Source organism: Ornithodoros turicata, chromosome 1, assembly GCF_037126465.1.
Source record: "Ornithodoros turicata isolate Travis chromosome 1, ASM3712646v1, whole genome shotgun sequence".
NCBI classification, from domain to species: domain Eukaryota; kingdom Metazoa; phylum Arthropoda; class Arachnida; order Ixodida; family Argasidae; genus Ornithodoros; species Ornithodoros turicata.
This window is the reverse complement of record NC_088201.1, coordinates 212,710,013-212,732,280: the sequence shown is the minus strand read 5'-3', so window position 1 is coordinate 212,732,280 and position 22,268 is coordinate 212,710,013. Positions and strand designations below refer to the sequence as shown.

General features: G+C 44.7%; 1 protein-coding gene across 5 annotated transcripts in view; it reads right to left on the bottom strand.

Annotated features, from left to right (window-relative positions):
• The window catches only part of LOC135376139 (zinc finger protein ZFP2-like), a 43,800-nt gene extending 21,640 nt beyond the window's left edge, over positions 1 to 22,160 (bottom strand). The window contains exons 1-8 of one of the 5 annotated variants that reach the window (XM_064608720.1): positions 21,818 to 22,160; positions 21,514 to 21,622; positions 17,250 to 17,485; positions 15,088 to 15,258; positions 11,079 to 11,234; positions 8,096 to 8,260; positions 4,197 to 4,361; positions 1,151 to 1,327 (exon numbers count right to left, since the gene is read on the bottom strand). In XM_064608720.1, the coding sequence (XP_064464790.1) occupies positions 1,151 to 1,327; positions 4,197 to 4,361; positions 8,096 to 8,260; positions 11,079 to 11,234; positions 15,088 to 15,258; positions 17,250 to 17,382 (967 nt within the window). In that variant the 5' untranslated portion in view covers positions 17,383 to 17,485; positions 21,514 to 21,622; positions 21,818 to 22,160. Of the gene's footprint in view, positions 1 to 1,150; positions 1,328 to 4,196; positions 4,362 to 8,095; positions 8,261 to 11,064; positions 11,235 to 15,087; positions 15,259 to 17,249; positions 17,486 to 21,513; positions 21,706 to 21,817 lie in introns of those variants that run through there. The other 4 variants (XM_064608739.1, XM_064608729.1, XM_064608749.1 and 1 more) reach the window with 4 other exon arrangements.
• Positions 22,161 to 22,268: the final 108 nt, after the last annotated feature.

Genomic DNA, 22,268 nt, shown 5'->3' with positions numbered 1-22,268 from the left:
TATTGACATAGTTTGTGCCCATTGACATATCAACATGCAAGGAAACTCGCAGCACGTGTTGATATCTTGCAGGCACCTTGAAGCCCACCCTGGGTGTAATTCAAAATAAAGTGATCGAAACCCCGGATGCAAAATAAACTAGTGTAAATAAATGTTATCTGCCCACAACAACAACAAGGTCTACAAAAACTGCGGCTCACCTGGATACAGCAATGCAAACGCCAAACTAACGTATCTCTAATAATAAACTAACCAACACGATTAGAGCCTTAAGTTTTAGGGTTTTACCCGATTCTTCTCCGAATTTGCACCCCGAATTGAAGGTTCACCCTTTAGAGTGAAACCCGATTTTCACCCGGTAAATTCCCCTCACTAGGATGCCTGTAAGAATGCATTGACTCACTTTTTTGGAAGCAAATGCATTTACACCACCGTTTGTACCAAATCACTACAGTTAGTTTGAGTAACTGAGCCCGATTTCTCCCCAAATTTAGCATACCGGCAGTTTTTTCACCCGAATTCGCACGAATTTAGTGTGCACATTTATTTACCCAATTTTTATTTACCCGAAAAATCCGATACTGGATATTCGATTCGCGGATCGAATAGTTCGAGCGTTTGATATTCGATTCAAATTCGAGAATTCGAATATTCGCACACCCCTAGTTATATGTTCTTTTAAAATGCCTCATTATTCGTATCATGTTACCAGCTTACGTAATTTTATACTTTTCGAAGCTTACGTAAAGGGCATGGCACAACTCGTAACATGTCCGTAACTTGAAAACCCGAGACTAGGGGACAAAAAAAAAACGACAACACAGACAGGGCCTCGATTGAGATCTTCTCTGTGTTTGTCGTTTTTTTTGTCCCCTAGTCTCGGGTTTTTAAGTTATGGATCTATACCACCAGTTGGCTTGCTACCTCTCTATCCTTGCGTTATCGTAACATGTGCTGTTCGTAACATCACAATCCACTTTATGACCAAAATCCGTAGGAACGGCATTCGTCATATTAACGAGCTTTGACTGTTCGTGCCTAATAAAAAAATAAACAGTTCTGTCACATCATTCGTTTCTCTCTGTACCTCTCTTTTTTGTGTGTGTGCATTCCCCACCGTTGAGTACATAGCAGTTTACAACAATTTTACCATAATTATCACCTTCTGATGCGGATCCTCCGCTGTGTCGTTGCTGGACTTTGTGCTCCATTTGTTCCTGCCCTGCCAAGATTGTGACATTGTAAGGCTCCGTTTTCACTACTGTGATTGGTTGTTTATCTTCATCTCGGGGTTCTTCTTTAATATGACACATCCCAGGAGTCGCCCCTGAAGCGAAATTAAAGGGAGAGAAGTAAGACACATTGCAAAGCTCATGACAATCGAAATTTCGAGTTTGAGTCGTGTCGACCTTATACTCGAGCCGAACTCGACTCGACAAATGATGACTCGCCAAATTTTGAGTACTCGATATCGTTTCGAGCTCTATTTAGATCCTCATTAAAGTCCATCACATATAAGATATAACCTGTCTCAACGATTCATTCCACCATTTGGAAACACGCATTTGGCGCAGCCGCGATCGCTGTCACAATTCCGCCATCTTCTTTTCACTATTAGCTTCGGCTAGCCTCGACTTGGCTACAGACTGAGTAGTGGCTATGAATGGCAAACCGGCTTCAACTGGCTACTGCTGGCCACGGAGGCATCTCGTGCGCGCGGAAGCGTATCCGACATGGGAGGAGCGCACTTCGTAGTTTCGTATCTTCGGCCGGAGAGTCTGTTTCGGTTTTACTAGTTCATAAAACTCGCAGACGGCTGACAAGTGTGAAGAAAGTGCATCTGCACACAACCGAAAAAGGGCTAGAAGCCTTGTGTAGGACTACGAAAATTTCCGGTACGAACGCTTCCTTACCGCGCCCATATACAAGGTGTCCCAGAAAACGTGTCATTAAATTATAATAAAAAAAACAAGGCAAAAACCCAGTAAGAACAAATGCGATTGACCGCACGACTCTCGGTGGTGTAGTTTTATTATAATTCAATTACACGTTTTCTGGGACACCCTGTATAGTCGATAACCGGTGATCGACACTTTATGAGCGGCGCTACTTGGTCCCTAAAGTAGATTTGGACAAGTGGTTACAGAATGAGTTCCATTTTCACGTTTATCTGTTCCTTGTGGCAGTGATTTATGAAGTTGGCCCTGTGCCAAGGAGCCAGTGTGGAGATTCTATCTTGGTTGCGGCATCACGTTGCGGTGTCGCGTTCCCGCGGCAGACCTCTTTCGCAAATGCGCAATACTTGCATTTGAAGCATATTTGGATTAGATTTCGTTTGTTACAATGCAAATAACAACTCTGAAGGTGTTAGACAATCAGATTTTTGCCCTGCATGTGCGGGCATGTATATAACTTGCACAATTGCTGTTCTTCCTGTCTCAAAGCCAGCCGGGACGAATGGAAGAGCGGTGAAATAGCGATAAGTGGTACAACCGGAAAGTTGAGCTTGAAACTAATGTTTTCAGCGGAAATTACTATGTTGATTTCCGTCTTACTCCTTCAATGATCTCTGTCACTCAGTTACATGAACAGCATGCAGTGTTAACGTTATTTTCCGCAACTCATTAACTTCTTAATCCGGTTGATATTTTCAGGTATTATTTCTGACAAAGATTGCTGCGTTTTGTATATTTTAGAACTTGTAGATTAATATATTATTTTTGTTAAAAATCCAGACATATCTTCATGAGGTTTCTGCTGTTACACCAATTTTTTGGTGTCGCAAAATTAATTTCAGGAATACATGGATAGCTTTGTTTATGAAACTTACATCATTCGATAGGGCATTCATTTGCCTGCATTTTCCTATATAGCAACATATTTTGAAGTGATACTGTCAGCCACAAAAAAAAATATTTGTCAAACCACCGAAAAATGTGTTAAACCACACGTTGTAGACAGACCAGTTTTCCTACCCATAACTTTTAAACCTTTTATGGTTGCAGTATTCATTTAGCAATGCTGTCCTTAGGTGGCACATTGTTTTCATAAAGCTCTTATAATCTTCATTCGTTTCATTTTTTGTTAACTGTAGCACAAAAGAAGATTTTTAAGGGGAAGTTGGCCAAAAAGTGGCGCTATAGCAGCTTGAAATTTTATATCTATCTTCCTGTTTCTACACATTACCTATCATTTAATGGAACACCAACTACTCGAACTTGACTCGATACTCGAAACAGGGATTTGGTATTACTCGAACTCGAAAATATTGCTACTCAAACAGCCCTAAAAAAATACAGAACAGTTCTGTTGCATCATTCGTTTTTCACTGTACAGTAAAACCCGCGGATAGCGATATCGTGTATAACGATATCCCTTATAAAACGATGGTTCATGATTTTACCGTCAAAATATACATTGGGTCTATGGGGAAACGACCAGCGTATAGCGATGGAGACCGCGGTTCCGAGTATTCGTATAACGATGTTGGACGCTGTCCCGTGCGCGTAACCACGCGGCGATTTTCGCCGCGATAGGATACAGTAGAGTCTCGATGCTACGAATCTCACGGGGTAGCAGAAAAAATTCGTATCATCCAAAATTCACATCGAAAGAATTAAACCAAAATAAAAATTGAGGCAAGAAAATAGACAGCGACTGTTCATTTTCCAATACTGTCAGTGAAAGAGGTAGGTGGTAACGCTTTTATGTCTCCGTATTTGGCCAATGCTGCTCAAATTCGCGAGATGATTCAAAAGGCCTAGCACGTGCTTTCCACCCGCAAGTCGCGAGACACTGTTCTAAAGCGAGCTTCTCCTAGAGCACGCAGGCGTTAGGTGAAGCCGACTTGCGGAATGGTAACGTGTAGTGTTGCCAGAAGTTGTCCTGCTATGTCGTCTGGTTCCCTCCACGAGTTCTGATCGCTGTTTTCCCAAGCCACTGCGATGTCACACAGCTTCGCGTTTTTTTTAGCATCTGTTTCTTTTTCTTTTGATACACGCGGGGTGGCGCGCGACGTTTTGAGGACGCGCTATTTAGGTCAGCCCTCGTTTAACGATGTGCCCCGTATAACGATGGAATTCGCGATTACCATCAATATCGTTATACGCGGGTTTCACTGTACCTCTCTTTTTTGTGTGTGCATTCCCCACCGTTGAGTACACAGCAGTTTACGACAATTTTACCATAATTATCACCTTCTGATGTGGACACTCCGCAGTGCCGTTGCTGGGCTTTGTGCTCCATTTGTTCCTGCCCTGCCAAGATTGCGACATTGTAAGGCTCCGTTTTCACTACTGTGATCGGTTGTTTATCTTCCTCCCGGGGTTCTTCTTTAATATGACACATCCCAGGAGTCGCCCCTGAAGCGAAATTAAAGGGAGAGAAGTAAGACACATTGCAAAGCTCATGACAGTTTATGCAACCGAATACACGGACAAGATAAAACGATGGGGTCTTCGGTTTTTAAGGGGAGACGTGGCAATTAAAATGTCGATTTTCATCAAAAAAGTCGATTTTTCAATATGTGTATTTTCGTAATACTCGCACCTTCACCTATCATGTCACGAAGTGTTTCAGTCAAATTCGAGCTAGAAATTTATGAAATGTTTACTTTTGTAACACACACTCACGAAAAAGTGAGTAGAAATTACGCTCCGAAGGCTCATACTATTCCGCCGACTGCACGATAACTTTCCCTCAGATCGGCGCCATCTTGGTATCGTTTGAAAGAGGAGAAATCCAGCTTCCTGCTGGCCGTAGTTTCGCGCTCCTCCGTCCGCAAATGAGGGAGCAGGGCGCGTGCGAAAAATGCCGAACTCGGGAAGTGATTGGCTCCCGAGAGCCACGTGGTCAGTCCGCTGCCCTCCTATTGGCGGAGACGGCATGCCGCGCTCAAAATGCGCGCTTTCGGCGTTGCGCGCTGCGTCGCCTGCTCCGGTTTCACGGCAGGTGTCTGTAAAGCGCGACCACACCGATTTTACGTGCATTTTCGCTGCCAGGACAGCAGTATTAGATGGGTCTTCGTAAGTTCCGCAGGACACATAAGTTCGGAAAGCGCCGGAAAGCTTGGAATAAAGGGATTAGTAGTCCAATACCTGAGGCTGGCACTACTACAGGTGACGCTGATTTTGCCGACTGCCCCCCCGAATGCGAACTTCAGGAATGGGCCACTGCTGAGCTTCTTGAGGACAGCCACGAGGCGTCTACCCCGCAAAACTAAGTCCAACATTTTGCAACGGATCTCCGCATTACCTCCAAGTACGGAAGAAATTGCTGAACAGGAGCAGAGAAAACGTGACATTTTGGACGCCTTTTCATCCACCTCCGCAACAAAGCAAAAATTTGAGCCTTTCAATGAAGAGGATGTCAGCAGTGCAGCCACCGAATTTTCATTTTTCGTAGTGAACAAAAGTATGCTAAGCGACGTGCTTTCTGCAGCTGGCTGCAGTAGCTGTGGCAATGCACCCATCCGACTTGACACCACACACTGCATGGGTCCGGCAACAAAAATGCAGTTATTTTGTGACAACTGCGGTATAATAATAAAGAGCAGTTGGTCCTCTCTTTGGATCGAAGGTGAACCCAGAAGGTAAACCCATTTGAAGTAAACGTACATGCTGTGAGGGCTGTACAGACCATTGGAAGAAAGCAATCAGCTATGAACGACATCTTCTCCCAGATGGATATTTCACATAGGGGGCTGCGTCACAAGTCATATCAAAGGCTTCAATGCAAGTACAGCCACCCTGCTGTTGTGTCGGCGGCCACCAAGATTGAAGCAGAAAGTGCGCAAAAAGTGCACAAGATATACAAGGAACTTGGTGGAGCACCAGGGAATATTGATGTACTCTACGATGGGACACGGATGACACAGGGCCATAGCAGCAGCCACATTGGTGTTGGCTGCATAATTGAACTATACTCTGGCCTCGTGCTCGACCACTGTGTCCTCTCCGACTACTGCCCAGGTTGTGCTGTGGGACCCAAACCAGATGATGACAGTCACCCTCAGTGGCTTCAAAGCCACAGGCCTCACTGCCAAAAGAACACTGAAGCAAACGTTGGGCAGATGGAAGTGGAGGCAGCCTGAATCATGTTTGAACGGTCATACCAAAAACATACTCTGTGACGGTGATAGTCGGACATTCATCGCCCTCAGCGAAGAGAAGGTATATGGATTTATCCCCATAAAGAAGCAGGAATAAGGCCCTTCTTTTTCTGCTGTACCAAATCCTGAATTCCGCAGCAGGGAACTAGGAATTCTGTATTTTCCCGCGGTAAAAGGAAAATTGCCCTCGTTCAGACGGAAAATGCTCTCTGCTAGCTCTTAGTGTAGAGGGGACCAGAAACTTAGTCCAAAAACTTTTGTGACTTAGCATAACAAGGTACATTGTACTTTCTTTGAAGAGGGAGTGACGTTTGTCACTGACTATCAAATAGTACTTAATGAGTGACCTCTCTGCATGTACAGAGTTTACTATCACACGAAGGTACTTGACAGCTATGGACACCAAAGCAGGGGTCAGTGTTTGCATTCCACTCCAGAATCCCAGAGAGTTGAGGGTTAGAGAGAGGAGTTAGAGGGTTGTTCCAGCACACAGATGGGGCCTTATCCCGATTGGCACATCTACGCTGTAACGCAAGCTGACCCGGTGCGAGCAAAGTCCGTTCATCTCGCGCATAAACTGAGTTCAGCACGCGGTTTCTGAAAAATTCTGCGCAAAACCTCATATTCTGTGGCAGATCCATAATTCTGCAAATTTTGCAGAATCGCGGAATCGCAGGAAAGGAAGGGCCTTAAGCAGGAATGTGTAAACCATGTCAAAAAAAAGAATGGGGATGGCACTGCACAACCCTGTCGACAAGAACAAGAGCAAGGATCAAGGACTCAGCATGGGGTGGGAAAGGACGTCTAACTCGGGGATTGATCAAGAAGCTCAAGCCAATTATTACGCCTTGGGTATCAAGAGCAATGCTGGTGACGTAGAAAAAATGGAAAGGGCCATCGTGGCTACATTTCATCACATCACTTCCACTGACAAAGACCCACACCATGAACTCTGCCCCACAGGACAAGACTCCTGGTGCACATTCCATAGAGCCCTGGCAAGAGAAGAATCCCCCCCCCCCCCCGCTTCAGTACAACTTGCCGCATCATGTCCGGGGGGCCCTTTCCCCGATCTATAAGAGGCTCTCAGCGAGGGAGCTCCTTGAAAGACGCAAAGATGGAAAGACACAGAACGCCGTTGAAAGTCTGAACAATGTAATTTGGACACTCTAGTCAAAAACCCAGTTTGCGTCCCTCAGGAGTGTACAGTCAGCAGTCGCTGAGGCTGTGTGTAAGTTCAACGCTGGTTGTCGGAGGACAGTTCTTGACATTGCGTCCCAACTAGGGTTCAGCCCAGGTGTGTGCTCCCTTCATCGTGCGGCAGAAAAAGATACAGGGCGTGTAAGGAAGGCGGAACGTAAATTCCGGCCCTCCGTTGGAAGGAAAGGTGCACCCAGGAATCCGAAAAAAAAAAAGCCAGACTCGAAAGACTACTCCGGGTGTGGTTTCTGAGGGGCTGCAGTGGGGATTAGCGAAAAATAGATTAAATAAAACTTCGCAGCTGGTTTTCCCAGACAAAGAAGGGCACATGACCTCCGCCCGCGTCTTCCGCTAATCCGTTCACAAAACCGCACGTATGCCGAAAACGAGGACCATGGCATGACTCATGCGCAGGCGGCCGAACTACTGCTGTCTGTCTCATCACCACGTGATGAGATAATAAACTAACTTCGAGAAAAATAACGTCGTTATTTCGGTAGTTTCGTTGTAAAGGAATTCGTTCTAAAGGTCGGAAATATACATTGCGCCCTATGGGGTGCTGACGGGACCGTGAAAAAACTTTCGTTGTAACAGTCTTTTCATTATAAAGGCGTTCGTTGTAAATGACTTTGACTGTATTAACGAGCTTTGACTATTCGTGCCTAATAAAAAAATAAAAAAACAGTTCCGTTGCATCATTCGTTTCTCACTGTACCTCTCTTTTGTGTGTGCATTCCCCACCGTTGAGTACGCAGCAGTTTACGACAATTTTACCATAATTATCACCTTCTGATTTGGACACTCCGCAGTGCCATTGCTGGACTTTGCGCTCCATTGGTTCCTGCCCTGCCAAGATTGCGACATTGTAAGGCTCCGTTTTCACTACTGCGATTGGTTGTTTATCTTCATCTCGGGGTTCTTCTTTAATATGACACATCCCGGGAGTCGCCCCTGAAGCGAAATTAAAGGGAGATAAGTAGGACACATTGCAAAGCTCATGACAATTTATGCGACCGAAAACACGGACAAGATAAAACGATAGGGTCTCAGGTTTTTAAGTTATGGATCTATACCACCAGCTGGCTTGCTACCTCTCTAACCTTTCCTTATCGTAACATGTGCTGTTCATTAACATCACCATTCACTCTATGACCAAAATCCGTGGCAACGGCATTCGTCATACAGTCAAAGTCCTTTACAACGAACTTCCACGGGGACGCGGGAAATATTCGTTGTAAAGGTGACTTCGTTAAAAAGGGACGTGAATCAATATTATAGTCTAGGCATTCCGCACTAGACGTGGACGGAAGTGGCGTGAACGAACACGGGGGGTCGTAGCAAAAATGAAGCTTTAGGTGTACTTCTTCCATTCACAACTCCCTTCACAACCCGTTGATATATCGACGGAATTTCCCAACACGAGCTTTACGTTCTACCTGCAGCATGGCGTATCACGAACCATGAAAACGGACATGTCGTAAAGGTTTGTCTACATTACGCTTCGGGGAACCGAAGAGCAATCGACGAGCAGTGGCGCCACCGTCGCGGGCGATGAGGTTCTGGTTTCGGAATGCCAAGCACCGTAGAGCGATCCCTGCGACCCGTGAAAACCGCAAATTCTAGCAACCTAACCACACCCAGTTATGAACTCAGACAACTTTACAACATGTGTAGGCGTAAGGAAACAGCAATTTATTTATCTCTGACTAAAGAACTTCATAACTTTCTTCTGGGAAAGTTTGTTCAAGGCGCTCCTTGAACAGTATGATTTGAGGCCGTCAAGCATGACAGGAAGGTTTGAACTTTTTCTAACATCTCCGCCGCGTCTCCCGACGTAATCGTTGTCACTGGTGCTTGCTTTTCATCGTCACTGCTGTCCTCCTCTGCGTCTTCCATTGTGTCAATGTGATTGTCAAGCTGAATTTCCTCGCAAATGGCTGCATCGCTGTTCAGCTGCGACCTCACTGTCACCTTCATCATCCGCGGTGATGAAGTCTGTCGGCGTAAGTCCCTCCGGGATGCCAAACGCGTCCACGTAGCCATCCCACGCGTCAAGGATCAATGAGTCATCCTCGTGCGACACCTCCGCTTCGTTTGTGCTGACCTCCTGCATGAAATCGGCTTTCCTCCAGCAGTTCTTTACGACCTCTGATGTCACGTTCCGCCAGGCTCCGGTTATCATCTCGATAGTCTCACACACGTTGATCTCAGTGGGCCTCTGAACTTCGTTCTCGATGTTAAGTAAGATTCGCTCGAGCATCCTTTTCCGGTAGTGCGCCTTCGTCGAGCGAATGATCCCCTGGTCCAGTGGTTGGAGCAAGGACGTGCGGTTTGGCGGCAGCATCACAACCTTCACATTTGTCATTCTTGGAAGCCTTGAATGAGCAGAACAGTTGTCAAGCACGAGGGCGATCTTCTTCTTCCACCTCTTTTCATCTTGTCATTGAGCTTGGCCAGCCAGTCGGTAGATACCTCCGTTGTCATCCACGCCTCTTGTTCCAGTAATAATCGGCTGGGAGGCTGATGACACGCTTAAAAGCGTGTGGGTTGCGAGACTTGACGATGACCAGTGGCTTCAGCTTTGCGGAGCCCGTCATGTTGCAACACAGAAGGACCGCAATCCTCTCCTTTGACTTCTGCCCGCCTTTGCACTTCTCTTTGAACACGTCCTTGGGGTCATACTTCAAGAGTATTTTTGCAATTTCTTGCTCTCTCCATCCCACAGCGATGGCTTGAGGAGCAGACTTTTCTCCGCCGGCGAGCCCTCTAAACACAATGTCATGCCGAGCACGAAAGGCCCGGAGCCGTCCTTCAGAGCCCTTCAACTTGTGGTCAACGCCGTACATGCACGAAAAATCTCTGGCCTTCGCGCACAACATGGGTCCAGACACTGGTATGTCCTGAGATCGCACTTCCAGAAACCACTTGTACACCGCCTTGTCGACGTCTTCGAAGTTAGCAGCCTGCATTCTTTTCCGTGATGGTGCACCTCCGCCGTTGCCATATTCCCTTTCAAGCTTGGCCCGGTCTTTTAGGAACTCTGACAGTGTGGATGCGCCGATTCCATTTTCTCCTCCAGGGAGAACTGCTTTCGTGTCGTGGACGCTTTCTTTGCAGCCATCGCGGATGACAGGCGATCTCTGGCGGCAGACTAGCCTTATGAACACCGGTGGGCTTCTCCCCCTTTTCAACGTGCCCGAAAGGGTGATTAACCTTCATCTCCAGTACGTTTATGCCCCATTCAGCCCGGTCAGTACCCCAGCAGTCAAAGTTCTAAAATCCTCTGTGGACTCTTCTTTTTGCTATTCATACGCGGTCATCTCCAATAGTGACTCGGAAGGGCACACGACCCCCGCCCGCGTCTTCCGCGGATCCGTTCACAAAACAGCGCGTATGCCGAAAACGAGGACCGTGGCATGACTCATGCACAGGCGGCCGAACTACTGCTGTGTGTTCGTTATTTCGGTAGTTTCGGGGTAAAGGAATTCGTTCTAAAGGTCGGAAATATACATTGCGCCCTATGGGGCGCTGACGGGACCATGAAAAACTTTCGTTGCAACAGTCTTTTCGTTATAAAGACGTTCGTTGTAAATGACTTTGACTGTATTAACGAGCTTTGACTGTTCCTGCCTAATAAAAAAATGAAAAACAGTTCCGTTGCAGCATTTGTTTCTCACTGTACCTCTCTTTTTTGTGTGTGCATTCCCCACCATTGAGTACGCAGCAGTTTACGACAATTTTACCATAATTATCACCTTCTGATGCGTACACTCCGCAGTGCCGTTGCTGGACTTTGCGCTCCATTGGTTCCTGCCCTGCCAAGATTGCGACATTGTAAGGCTCCGTTTCGTTTTCACTACTGTGATTGGTTGTTTATCTTCATCTCGGGGTTCTTCTTTAATATGACACATCCCGGGATTCGCCCCTGAAGCGAAATTAAAAGGAGAGAAGTAAGACACATCGCAAAGCTCATGACAGTTTATGCAACTGAAGACACACACAAAATAAAACGATAGGGTCTCAGGTTTTTAAGTTATGGATCCAGAGAGTTGAACCAAAAACCGCTATTAACCGTTATTTTCAGCCGAACCGGAACTGAACCGAACCGAAACAGTCGACGCCATCTTGGAGCTGAACCGGAACTAAACCGTTAAATAAATTACTGGTAACCGGTTCAAATAACGGTTCGTACGGAACTAAGGGCGGAACCAACAAAACAAACCCTCAAAGCACACACAAAGCCTCAAACGCTCGGGAACGTTGGTATTGGTAAGGGTGGAGCTTTGCATATTGTGCATGAACATAAAACTGCTTTTTCTTCTTTTATTAGCTACTTAGCCTTAATGTCGTTTGCTGAAAAAGTCGTCCTGTGCAGGAACGCTCTAGATTTGCTGGAGTCGCAAAGTATATACAAATATGGTAACTTAAAAGTGTTAAGACTATTAACGTCTAGGACATAGACAATTAGACATTAATGTATATAAGGATTAGGGGGTCAACGACAGCCTTGGGTAGCATTCATGAAGTGACATACGCAGCTATACATGGAGTCCACCCTAACTGACACATATCGCGTGCGAGCATACATATGCCACTTACAAAGTAAAGAGTCAGCCACACTGTTAAAACAGAGCTTCACCACATAGCACGCTCCTAGCCAACCATCATTCCGAATGATATCATTCTATGCATTGATTTGTTGAAAATGGGAGGAGGCACCTATCTGGGACACATTATCTTGTCCCAGATAGGCGCCTACCCAGTTTTGAACAAATCAGGACGCAGAATGATATCATTCGCAATGATGATTGGCTAGGAGCGTGCTATGTGGTGAAGTTCTGTTTTAACAGTGCCCCCTCATGGTGGTCAGAATGAACAACAACAACTTTATTTAAGGTTAAGACATACCAAAGTTGGTTTTCTTTGTACATTTGAAATTTAAGAGGTGAAAACAAATATATATATATATACAGGGTGTCCCAGAAAACGTGTCACTGAATTATAATAAAAAAACTACACCACCTAGAGTCATGCGGTCAATGGCATTTGTTCTTACTGGGTTTTTGCCACCTCCTCATGCGAATGTCGTGTAACGTAAGTTTAATTATGTAAATTTTTGCGAGCTTAAGTCCGAAATTTGCCTAGTAACGGTCACTTTTTTACCCCTTCAATGTGAAGAGGGTGTCTAATTCAGTCAAATTAATGATAATTGACAGGGATATTCAGGAGTTATCCCATCGGAAAAAACAGCCGAACATCATGCTCTACGGAGGTCGCGCAGAATTGCGCATAATGAATTTTTCAGCGCAATCGTTGTCAGTCTGACGAAAGGAGGTTGGAAACCCAGCCCTCCCCGACATCGCAGAAAGAGATAAGACAGGCATGGCTTATCACGTCCGACTTTCGCTGGGATAATGCTTTCCCTCTCCCAATTTGAGGAACTGTTACTTTTTCTACTATCATTCTGTGGGCTGGCTTCGGAACCTCCTTTCGTCGCACTGAGAGCGATTACGCTCAAAAAGTCATCACGCGCTATGGTCCATGCTCCGAAAAGCATTATATTCGGCTGTTTTTTCCGATGGGATAGCTCGTGAATATTACCGTGAACTATCATGAATTTGAGTGAATTCGGCACGCTCTTCACATTGGTGGGGTAAAAAAGTGACCTTTACTTGGCAAATTTCCCAGTTCAGTTCGCAAATATTTACATAATTAAACTTGGTGTACATGACATTCACATTAGGAGGTGGCAAAACCTAATAAGAACAAATGCTGTTGACCGCATGATTCTAGGTGGCACAGTTTTTTTATTATAATTCAATGACACGTTTTCTGGGACACCCTGTATACAGGGTGGTCCACCAATGCCACATATTGGTAACATTTTTATTTCATTTCAATCGACGAAAAGTTAATTTCTCGAATTGAACTCCGAAATTTCCCAAAGCAACCTAACGTTTTCTTTGCGGAAATGGGTTCCCCGTGGTCATTTTACTCAGCATAGCACATCATCCCATTCAATAAATATATATTCCCCCCCACTCGTAATGCAATGGCAATTGCCAAAATAAATTTGCCGAAAATCCGTGGAAATGAGCCCTTGGCGCCACCTCCTTTTTGACAGCTGGTAGTTTGAGCGCAAAGCTGCGAAGAAAGGAGGTTACATTGACACCCCACACGAGGGGGGAAAGGGTCGTCGGATGACCTCATTTTCGATAAGATAGCTCCGATTCCCCCACTCACCGCACGTGTTTGTTCCGTTGGTAAGGCTTGTAACCCTTTCCCCCCTCGTGTGGGGTGCCAATGTAACCTCCTTCCTTCGCAGCTTTGCGCTCAAACTACCAGCTGTCAAAAGAGAGGCGGAGCCAAGGGCTCATTTCCACGGATTTTCGGCAAATTTATTTGGGCAATTGCCATTGCATTCCGAGTGGGATTATGCGCTATACTGAGTAAAATGACCACGGGGAACCCATTTTCGCAAAGAAAACGTTAAGTTGCTTCGGAAAATTTCGGAGTTCAATTCAAGAAATTAACTTTCCGTCGACTGAAATGAAATAAAACCAATTACCAGTTACCAATATGAGGCAAAAGTGATTGGCAGAAAAAAAATCCCTTGACCCCATGTCTCTCCGGGGCCTACGTTTTTTACTACGAAATTCTATCGTGGTTGGTGGACCATCCCTGTATATATTTTAATTCCGCGTTATAGCGCCACGAAGCCACTGTGGCTATGAGCGTCGTACAGACATGGACAGATGGAGAGAGGACAGCAGGAAGTAGTGGGGGACACGGGGTTTAGTATGCGTCCTGGGCCGACGGAGACATGGTTGCACGGCGGCGGTCAGTGATAACCGATCCAATTTAATTAAAAAACGTCAACACCCATGCCTGAGAGCTATAGCCAATCCAACTACAATGAAGCCTCGAAAAAGAATGAAACGTCGTGTCATGAAGTAACGGCAACCGAAAGTAGCGGCTGTCATGAAGCGTCGTTCGCTGCTTAACGTGTGTTCGCGTCTACCGACTGGTAATCAATAGTTTCAATGACCTAAGAGACTTAGGCTAAGGGAGCAGGCTGGTTAATTGACCGTTATATTCCTGCCGAGATTCTGTAAACCACCCGGTGGGTTAGTTAACTACCGCGACACGAGCTCAACGTGCTGTAGCACTCGACCCAAAGTGGTAACTCATGGTTATGCTCCTATCGTAACCACTACTAATCATATCTTTCATATCGCGCAAAATCTTTCAAAATCTTGAACTACTGTTGACGCCTTCCTGTCCACTTCAAGCACTGTACCACACAAACTGAAGTGTGATTTAACCTGCCTGTTGCGCTTTATTCCCACCCGTGGCCCCTGAACCGGTTCGGGAACCGGACCGTTTGAAAAAAAAGAAAATAAAAAGATTTGAACCATTATAGTTGCCTTCCGGAGCTGAACCGGAGCTGAACCGGAGCTGAACCCTTATAGTCGAACCTAAACCCGAAACGAACCGATAAACGTTTCGGTTCGACTCTCTGCATGGATCTATACCACCAGCTGGCTTGCTACCTCTCTATCCTTGCGTTATCGTAACATGTGCTGTTCGTTAACATCACAATCCACTTTATGACCGAAATCCGTGGGAACGCCATCCGTCATATTAACGAGCTTTGACTGTTCCTGCCTAATAAAAAAAAAACAGTTCTGTTGCATCATTCGTTTATCTCTGTACCTCTCTTTTTTTGTGCGTGCATTCCCCACCGTTGAGTACATAGCAGTTTACGACAATTTTACCGTAATTATCACCTTCTGATGCGGACCCTCCGCAGTGCCGTTGCTGGACTTTGTGCTCTATTGGTTCCTGCCCTGCCAAGATTGCAACATTGTAAGGCTCCGTTTTCACTACTGTGACTGGTTGTTCATCTCGGGGTTCTTCTTTAATATGACACATCCCGGGAGTCGCCCCTGAAGCGAAATTAAAGGGAGAGAAGTAAGACACATCGCAAAGCTCGTGACAGTTTATGCAACCGAAGACACGGACAAGATAAAACGATAGGGGCAGGAACATGCACTTACTTCCAACGAATGACTTATTGCACGGAGGAATACACCGTACACACATGGCAACCACAATGCCCCCTGAGACCCCTAGAACCTCAGCCTTGATAAGTGTAAATCCCTTATGACTTATACATATAGAACCTACATATACCTCTGATGTGTGTGGCCTCCATTAACCCCCGCTTAATCACGTTTCCTCCATTTCTACAAAACCAGTTTCATTAAAGACCGAATCATGCGACCGCAAACCGAAGTGTGTTCTTTCAGAGTAAGCATAAATTGCTTATTTGTGAGCATCACCAATGGACGACCGGTAAATCCCTACGTACCTGTGATGTGAGCACCCTCCATTAACGATGAAAGAACGATGGAAGCCACTGAAAAGGTTAGCCAGCTGTAGGACTCAAACCCACATCTTCTGGATTACCGCAGACACCGGTAATCCAGATCCGGTACGATCCAGACACGGCAATCCGGTAACAGATAATCCCGAAGATGTGGGTTCACGTCCTACAGCTGGCTAAACTTTTCGGTGACTTGCATCTTTCATTGCTAATGTTAATTTCTTAGGAATGTAGGCTTTGTATGTATTTGTCCTTTCTATGTGTTCCCAGCCTCAGAACATCCAGTTCTCTCACACTCCGTCAGTTACGATTTAATCACATTTCCTGCATATGTAGAAAACCTGTTTTAATAAAGACCGAGCTGCAGCTAGGTTGCAGCTGGGTTACCAAGCCGGTGTGTCCTTTCAGCGTAACAGGTACGTTTCCCCGCAGAGACCTTTTATGCACGTCAGAGATATGTAGGTATATGTATCAGTCATCCACTTGCGACACTCACATGCAAGGAATTTATGCTTATCAGGGCTGAGGCATGAGAGTCTTGCTCTTGCACGTTTGGTAGTGTTGTACGTTGTACGTGTTCCACGTAAAAACGAATTTTCTTTTTGGGACCGCATCTCGGGCTTGCCTGGCAGTCCCCTAACAGCTTATGTATATATTCCATGTAAGAAAAAAATAACGCAAACTTCCAAACTGTGTATTTTTTGTGTCCCCGCAATAAATCCTTTGTTGGAAGTTTGTCCCTGTTCCTCACTGTCTTTCGTTTACATCTTCTCGTTGCACTACGTTGTCTTGAACGTTCATCACCAATGTGCTGAATCCTTTGCCCTTCTCAAGGCTCCAAGTCCTGTGACTGCCATCTCCGCCTGCTTTCCGATTCTATAGTTACGCCCTACTGCAACTTATCTGTACATATTGTATGCAAAACAGTCCGTCTATGACACAAGGAATCCCTTGTTGCTATATGATGTAAGATGGCCAGGCTTAGGACATCCTAGTCAGAAACGTTCATTGCCTGAGTAGTATTTCCGCAGAATCCTATTATACTACGGTGTGTTCTTCAGCAATATTCCGCGTCACAATTCTAAAATTCACAATTTTAAAAATAAAGTTGTTGTTGTTGTTGTTCGCCAACATTCTATAAACAGGTTCATATAACCTTTCGCGTGAAACTTCGCTCACCCCGACTATTCCCCCCCGAATCGCTTTAGAACCAATTCGAGTCAAATCCCATTTCTCCCTGAATCGAGCCACACATCAGGTTGTACTGTGCATCACGGGCACTATTTACTAACTGAAACGCCGGTTTAAAAAAACAGCACCCGATTTTTTTTCCCTCCTGAATCCAGTTTAGGTATTTTAACCCGAAAAACTCAGACCCTATGTCTAAAAGAAACAAACATCTCTATTTTGAGATGGTGAATGAGGAGTTTCCCCAATGATGGTGGTGACGTACGGAACGAAATAATGAGCCCCTTTACAATAGCCATCGAAGTCCGATGGTATCCAAAAAGGTAAAAAACCGCCCGAGTGTACTGTTCATGAGGATTTTACCATCAGTACTGCCTCCTGGTGGAGAATCGCTGCGGTGCTTGATCCGGTCCTCTTCCAGTAGGCACGCAGCATCAGGTGGTTCCGATTTTACTCTCATGAGCTGACCCCCGTTGAACTCTGCGAAGAACTGCATTTCTTGGAGTCGTGGATCGAAGGTGATGATGTGATGACTCAAACACACAAGTGCCTCATGCTTCTTCCTTAATGCGGAATAGACTGCTCGCTGCTGTCATCCCCTGTAAATTGGTGACAATTAAAAAAAAACAAGCGTGACGAAAAGCGAAAAAGAAAAAAAAAAGAATATTGCAGCAACAGTTTCCTTAAGCACATACAATATGAAAACCCTGAACAGTGTACTGATGAAAACACCGACTCATTGGGTGTCATGGGTTCCCAGAAAAACAGAAGACGTTCCAAAACGACGGAGTCACGTGTAGCCACTGTTTCTTCCGAAGAAAGAAACAATACTTCTATTTGAATACCATACTTAGTTGATTCAACACGTGGCATTTGGAAGAATGAAAGGGTGGTGACTAAAATTATGCAAAATGCATATTTTTAGAATGTGTTCTAGAAGATATCAGAACGTTTCTCTACACATTACCAATTACGACGACACAAATCTGTAGCAAGTATTTCTTCCCTATGGTCATATAACATGGCGGCTGCATATGTACTTCGTCCGAATCATCTCTTTATGTTTGCCGTTCGCTTTATTTTCCCACTTATTATTTCAAAAGAGATGTCACCAGTCAAAAAACCCGTTTTCCAGCTCCGCATCTAAGGTACTCTGTTGCATTTCGGCTGGTTTGTGCTACCTAACCAGTGGATTCGTAGAGTTCTTCGTTTTTGGGTTTTTTAATGACTTTTCAAATTCGGGAGGGATAAAATCGGGCGCTATTTGCGCACGACAATTCGGGGAGAAATCGGGCGCTATGGTCTCTGTTTGATATGTCACCGGGAAATTTTTTGGGTGAAACGAAAGGTGCATGAAACAAACCATTGCTGTGACAGGGGCTGTAAAAGGAGGACAAATATGTGGTCACAAATAGTTCTGTTTCAGATACTATGGTTCACTTTTCTGAAGGTTTACCAAGAACGACAAGTTGAAGGACCTTTCAATGGGCCGCAAAGATTTCGGGTAGATATCTGCTTTTACCTGAATTCTTGAAAACATGTTCGGGGGGGGGGGGCGGACTATTGTGCCACACAATGACACAATGAAGCACCCTATGGATTCAGCAACCACCACTTGATGGAGTGTGTGCTGAATTGATACTCAACTTGAAGATGTGCTTGATAAAAATAAGGGAGTCAAAGTGTTGCTGACCGTGTGTGCCATTCCGAAAGACACTGAACAGCAGAATGAAGAGCTGCCTCCACATAGCATTGATGAGTTAGATGGCTACCCAGTTCGACGGATTAATTCGGAATAATTATAGTCGTAATATGTAAGAGGAGCACAGAGGAGACCAATATGTTTTATAGTAATCAACGTGGATTTCAAAAAAGGCTTACAAACTACGACCCAATTGATAAAAATTTCGCTCATGACCTTCCCGAGGTACTGAATAGAAAAGGGCAGGTTGACGTTACATTTTTGGATTTTTCTGAGGCATTTGACTGGGTCTGGCACGTGAAACCGTTGTATAAACTTTGATATCTGTCGAATAGCGATTCTCTGGTACAGTGGTTACTTTATGCAGTTGGTATCTATTTGTTTGTAGATATATAACAATTTTGCGACTCATTCCTGTTATGACGGTCAAGAGGCAGTCAACGGTATAAATAAATAAAAAATAATACGAATAATTATACTCATCTTTGAGATATTTAAGCCCAATATCAGCGTGAACAGATATTGTAGCGAAAGATGCGCTGCAGGGACAGCACCAGGAAGTCTATTAGCATTCATCCAGTGATTTTTATTATTTTATTCCTCATTTCGTATCAGAGCTTCATTTGTGGACATACTTTCCAAACAGCTGGCAATCAAGGTTGGTGTTCCTGACCAAATATATATGTATTATTACTCATCCAATGCACCAGGTATAGCTTCTTTACACCCATATTGCTTTGGCGATTTAAGACCTACCACGTTTGAAGAAGCACTAACTTCCAGTCACAAGATTCTTGCACTTATTCTTTGAAGAAATTTCAACAAAAATCTTACACCTGAACTCCATGCATGCCTATGCATGCATAATATTGAGAAGGCTATAAAATTTGGCTTTATTACTCCAGCTAACTTATTCCTTGGTTCCTTCCTAACAAAGGGCTCTACAGTTCAACATGTCACATCTATCTGTGTATTTCCTTAGCTTTTTGTGAGTGGATGGGGTTACACTAGAATCCAACCATCCAGAATGGCACATTCTAAAGACAAAGACAACCAAGCTAAGCTTGAACACAGAAGTAAAATGCCAGCAAGCTGGTGCATATTAGGGCCCTGTAGGTGTTTAAAATGCGAGAAGCTCCTTTTTTTCTTATTCTCCACCCGATATAATCTGATTTTATCGTTTTACGGCTCCAGGAAATCGTATTGCTCAATTTTTATCTCCAGATTTAAAAAGAACATAAAACCCGAGCACACAGGGCGCCCTATGTATACTTGACATCGGCAACATATTCCCGAGCTTGGGGGCAGGACAGAAGACAAAACACAAAAACGAACGTTGAGCTTGCCTGGCTGCCCGTTGCCATGCGTCTGAAATGGTATCGCAATGTACCCTTCCATGTTTCCAAAAATGTTTCAAAACTTACATGTTCCCTTCCCTTTTACCAAATTTGGATCCTGTCGAAGGGTGTATAGAGATGTATGGAGTGCGTAGAATGGCCTAAGAATTTTCAACCCCCCCATTTCGCCTCCCCTCGGTTAAATCTAACTCCGAGCACAAGAAACCCTTACACGGACATATTTTCTGTCTACAATGTCCATTTTATGAAAGATGGAAGTCACTGAAAAGGTTAGCCAGCTGTAGGAGTCGGACCCACATCTTCTGGACTGCCGGTCCAGGGCTCTACCAATAGACGAGTTCAGAAAATCCCAGAGTGCTTAGCGTCGCTTTGAAATGTGGGAGTTTACTAATACGAAAGACATGGGTTACCTCCAAACTGTTCCGATTTCTCCCTTAGCGGTCCATTGTCCATTGTCAAGGTCAGCGAAAGCGAAATGTGAAGGATTATTCTACGTTCCCCTGCTGAGCGAGCGCCCAGGATGCAATGCGTGCGCAAAGAGCCCTGGGATTTTCTGAACTCGTCTATTGAGCTAAGCTAACACGCCTTCTCAGCGACTTCCAGGGTGCATCATCTCAAGGGACAAAGAGAAGATGTGGGTTCGGCTCCTGCAGCTGGCTATCCTTTTCAGTGACTTTCATCTTTCATCCTTAATTTCTTAGGCAAATTGAGGCCTTGTATGTATTTGTCCCTTCTATGTTGTTCCAGCCTCAGAGCATCAGTTGTCTCATGTCTATTTTTATCTTTGATGTAAATACTTTGCTTATACTGTGATTGCTGTCGACTGCTCTGAGACCCAGTGCCGCAAGCTACTTCATTTAGGCAGGTCTGTTACGGTTTTTATTGCTGACTGTGGTCAATAAAAGTTATCATTATTATTACTATTATGTCCTCTCTGTTTGTCTAACATTTTATTTGTAATGCCTGGCATTTTCATGAGGTTCTCACGCTTGGGGACATACCACGTATGAAGTGATTCTTAAGACTACAAAGATACTGCAACTGATGGCTACTGATGAGCATAGCCTGGTGAGTATCTACAAGGGTCTTCAAATGACCTCCATGAAGGTGACACTGATGAAAGACCACCACTTTCCCTGGCGGTTAGTTTCTCAAATTTCTTTCAGGGAATTGAAGTTCTTCTATTCTGCTCAGTTACTAGAATTACTTCTCACGCAGAGTTAAAAAAAAAGAATAATAAATGCAAAAAGTGCAGCAATTGCAGAAGACCAGTGTGAAGAAATGAGGAAAGAATAGGCATGGAAGGAACGTGCTGCCACATCATTCACATACAACATGGTGCACACACACACGATTTGAATTATGTCTTTCTTTTCGTTTGATCAATTTATTTCTTGTTTTAAGGAGAAAACCAGTCATAGTAATTTCCTATGGAAGCTTCACATGTTCAGATCTCATTGTTTCTTCTAAATGTATCTCGCCCTTTCTGTGTTACAGGTTCCGTATTTAATTACATCCAAGGCAAATTCTGTAGACAATACATGCCATACAGCTAGACATAGCTTACTGTTTTCTGTAGCTGTTTCTTCTTCTATTTACTTGAGCACGCTGTCTCTGTCTTTCTGTTCGAGGTACTGCTCCAGGTACTCCTTGGTTGTTTTTCTTGTTGGACAATCCTGGAGCAATAACGAATACCAAAGGATATTAGCAAATCTGTGGGCAGTTCCCAATATCGCCTCCTCGGAGAGAGCACCACGTTTCCGATACCTCCAAGTGAAAACTAAAGGCTTCTTCTTCTTCTAAGTTTGACCCGAAGCTACTTTGCCGTCACTAGAAGCCTGAAAGTTTGTGCGTCGAACTTATTTACTTACCGGCATCGAGAAAAGTGCGAGGAATGAGGACACCACATCATCAAATCAACCACGCGTAGATGGATGGATGGAATGTAGGGGCACGGTTTGTATCGAGGGTCCAGCAGCCACCAGCACCACTTTGCATAGTGTGCGCACATGCAAGCAACAGCTTTAAACTCTTTCTTTCGTTTACCTCCAATGCTATGTGTTATGCTTGCTGTTTTTGGTCCGTCGATAATTTCCGCGAAGTTATCATTCTGCCCGTTCTGGCCAGGGTACGTCGCGCAGGTTCAAGTTCAGGTTGTGCTTCGTCCCCTTTGAAGCGGGGCAGTTTCCCAAGGAAACACAAGCACAGGAAAAACAAGAGTCACTGATGAGCACCGCTTCCAGCCGTTCGATCTCCTGTCTCCAGGGGCTGAACCACAAGTTCAACATAAGAAAAGCAACTGGGAACGAGATTACAGGAAGT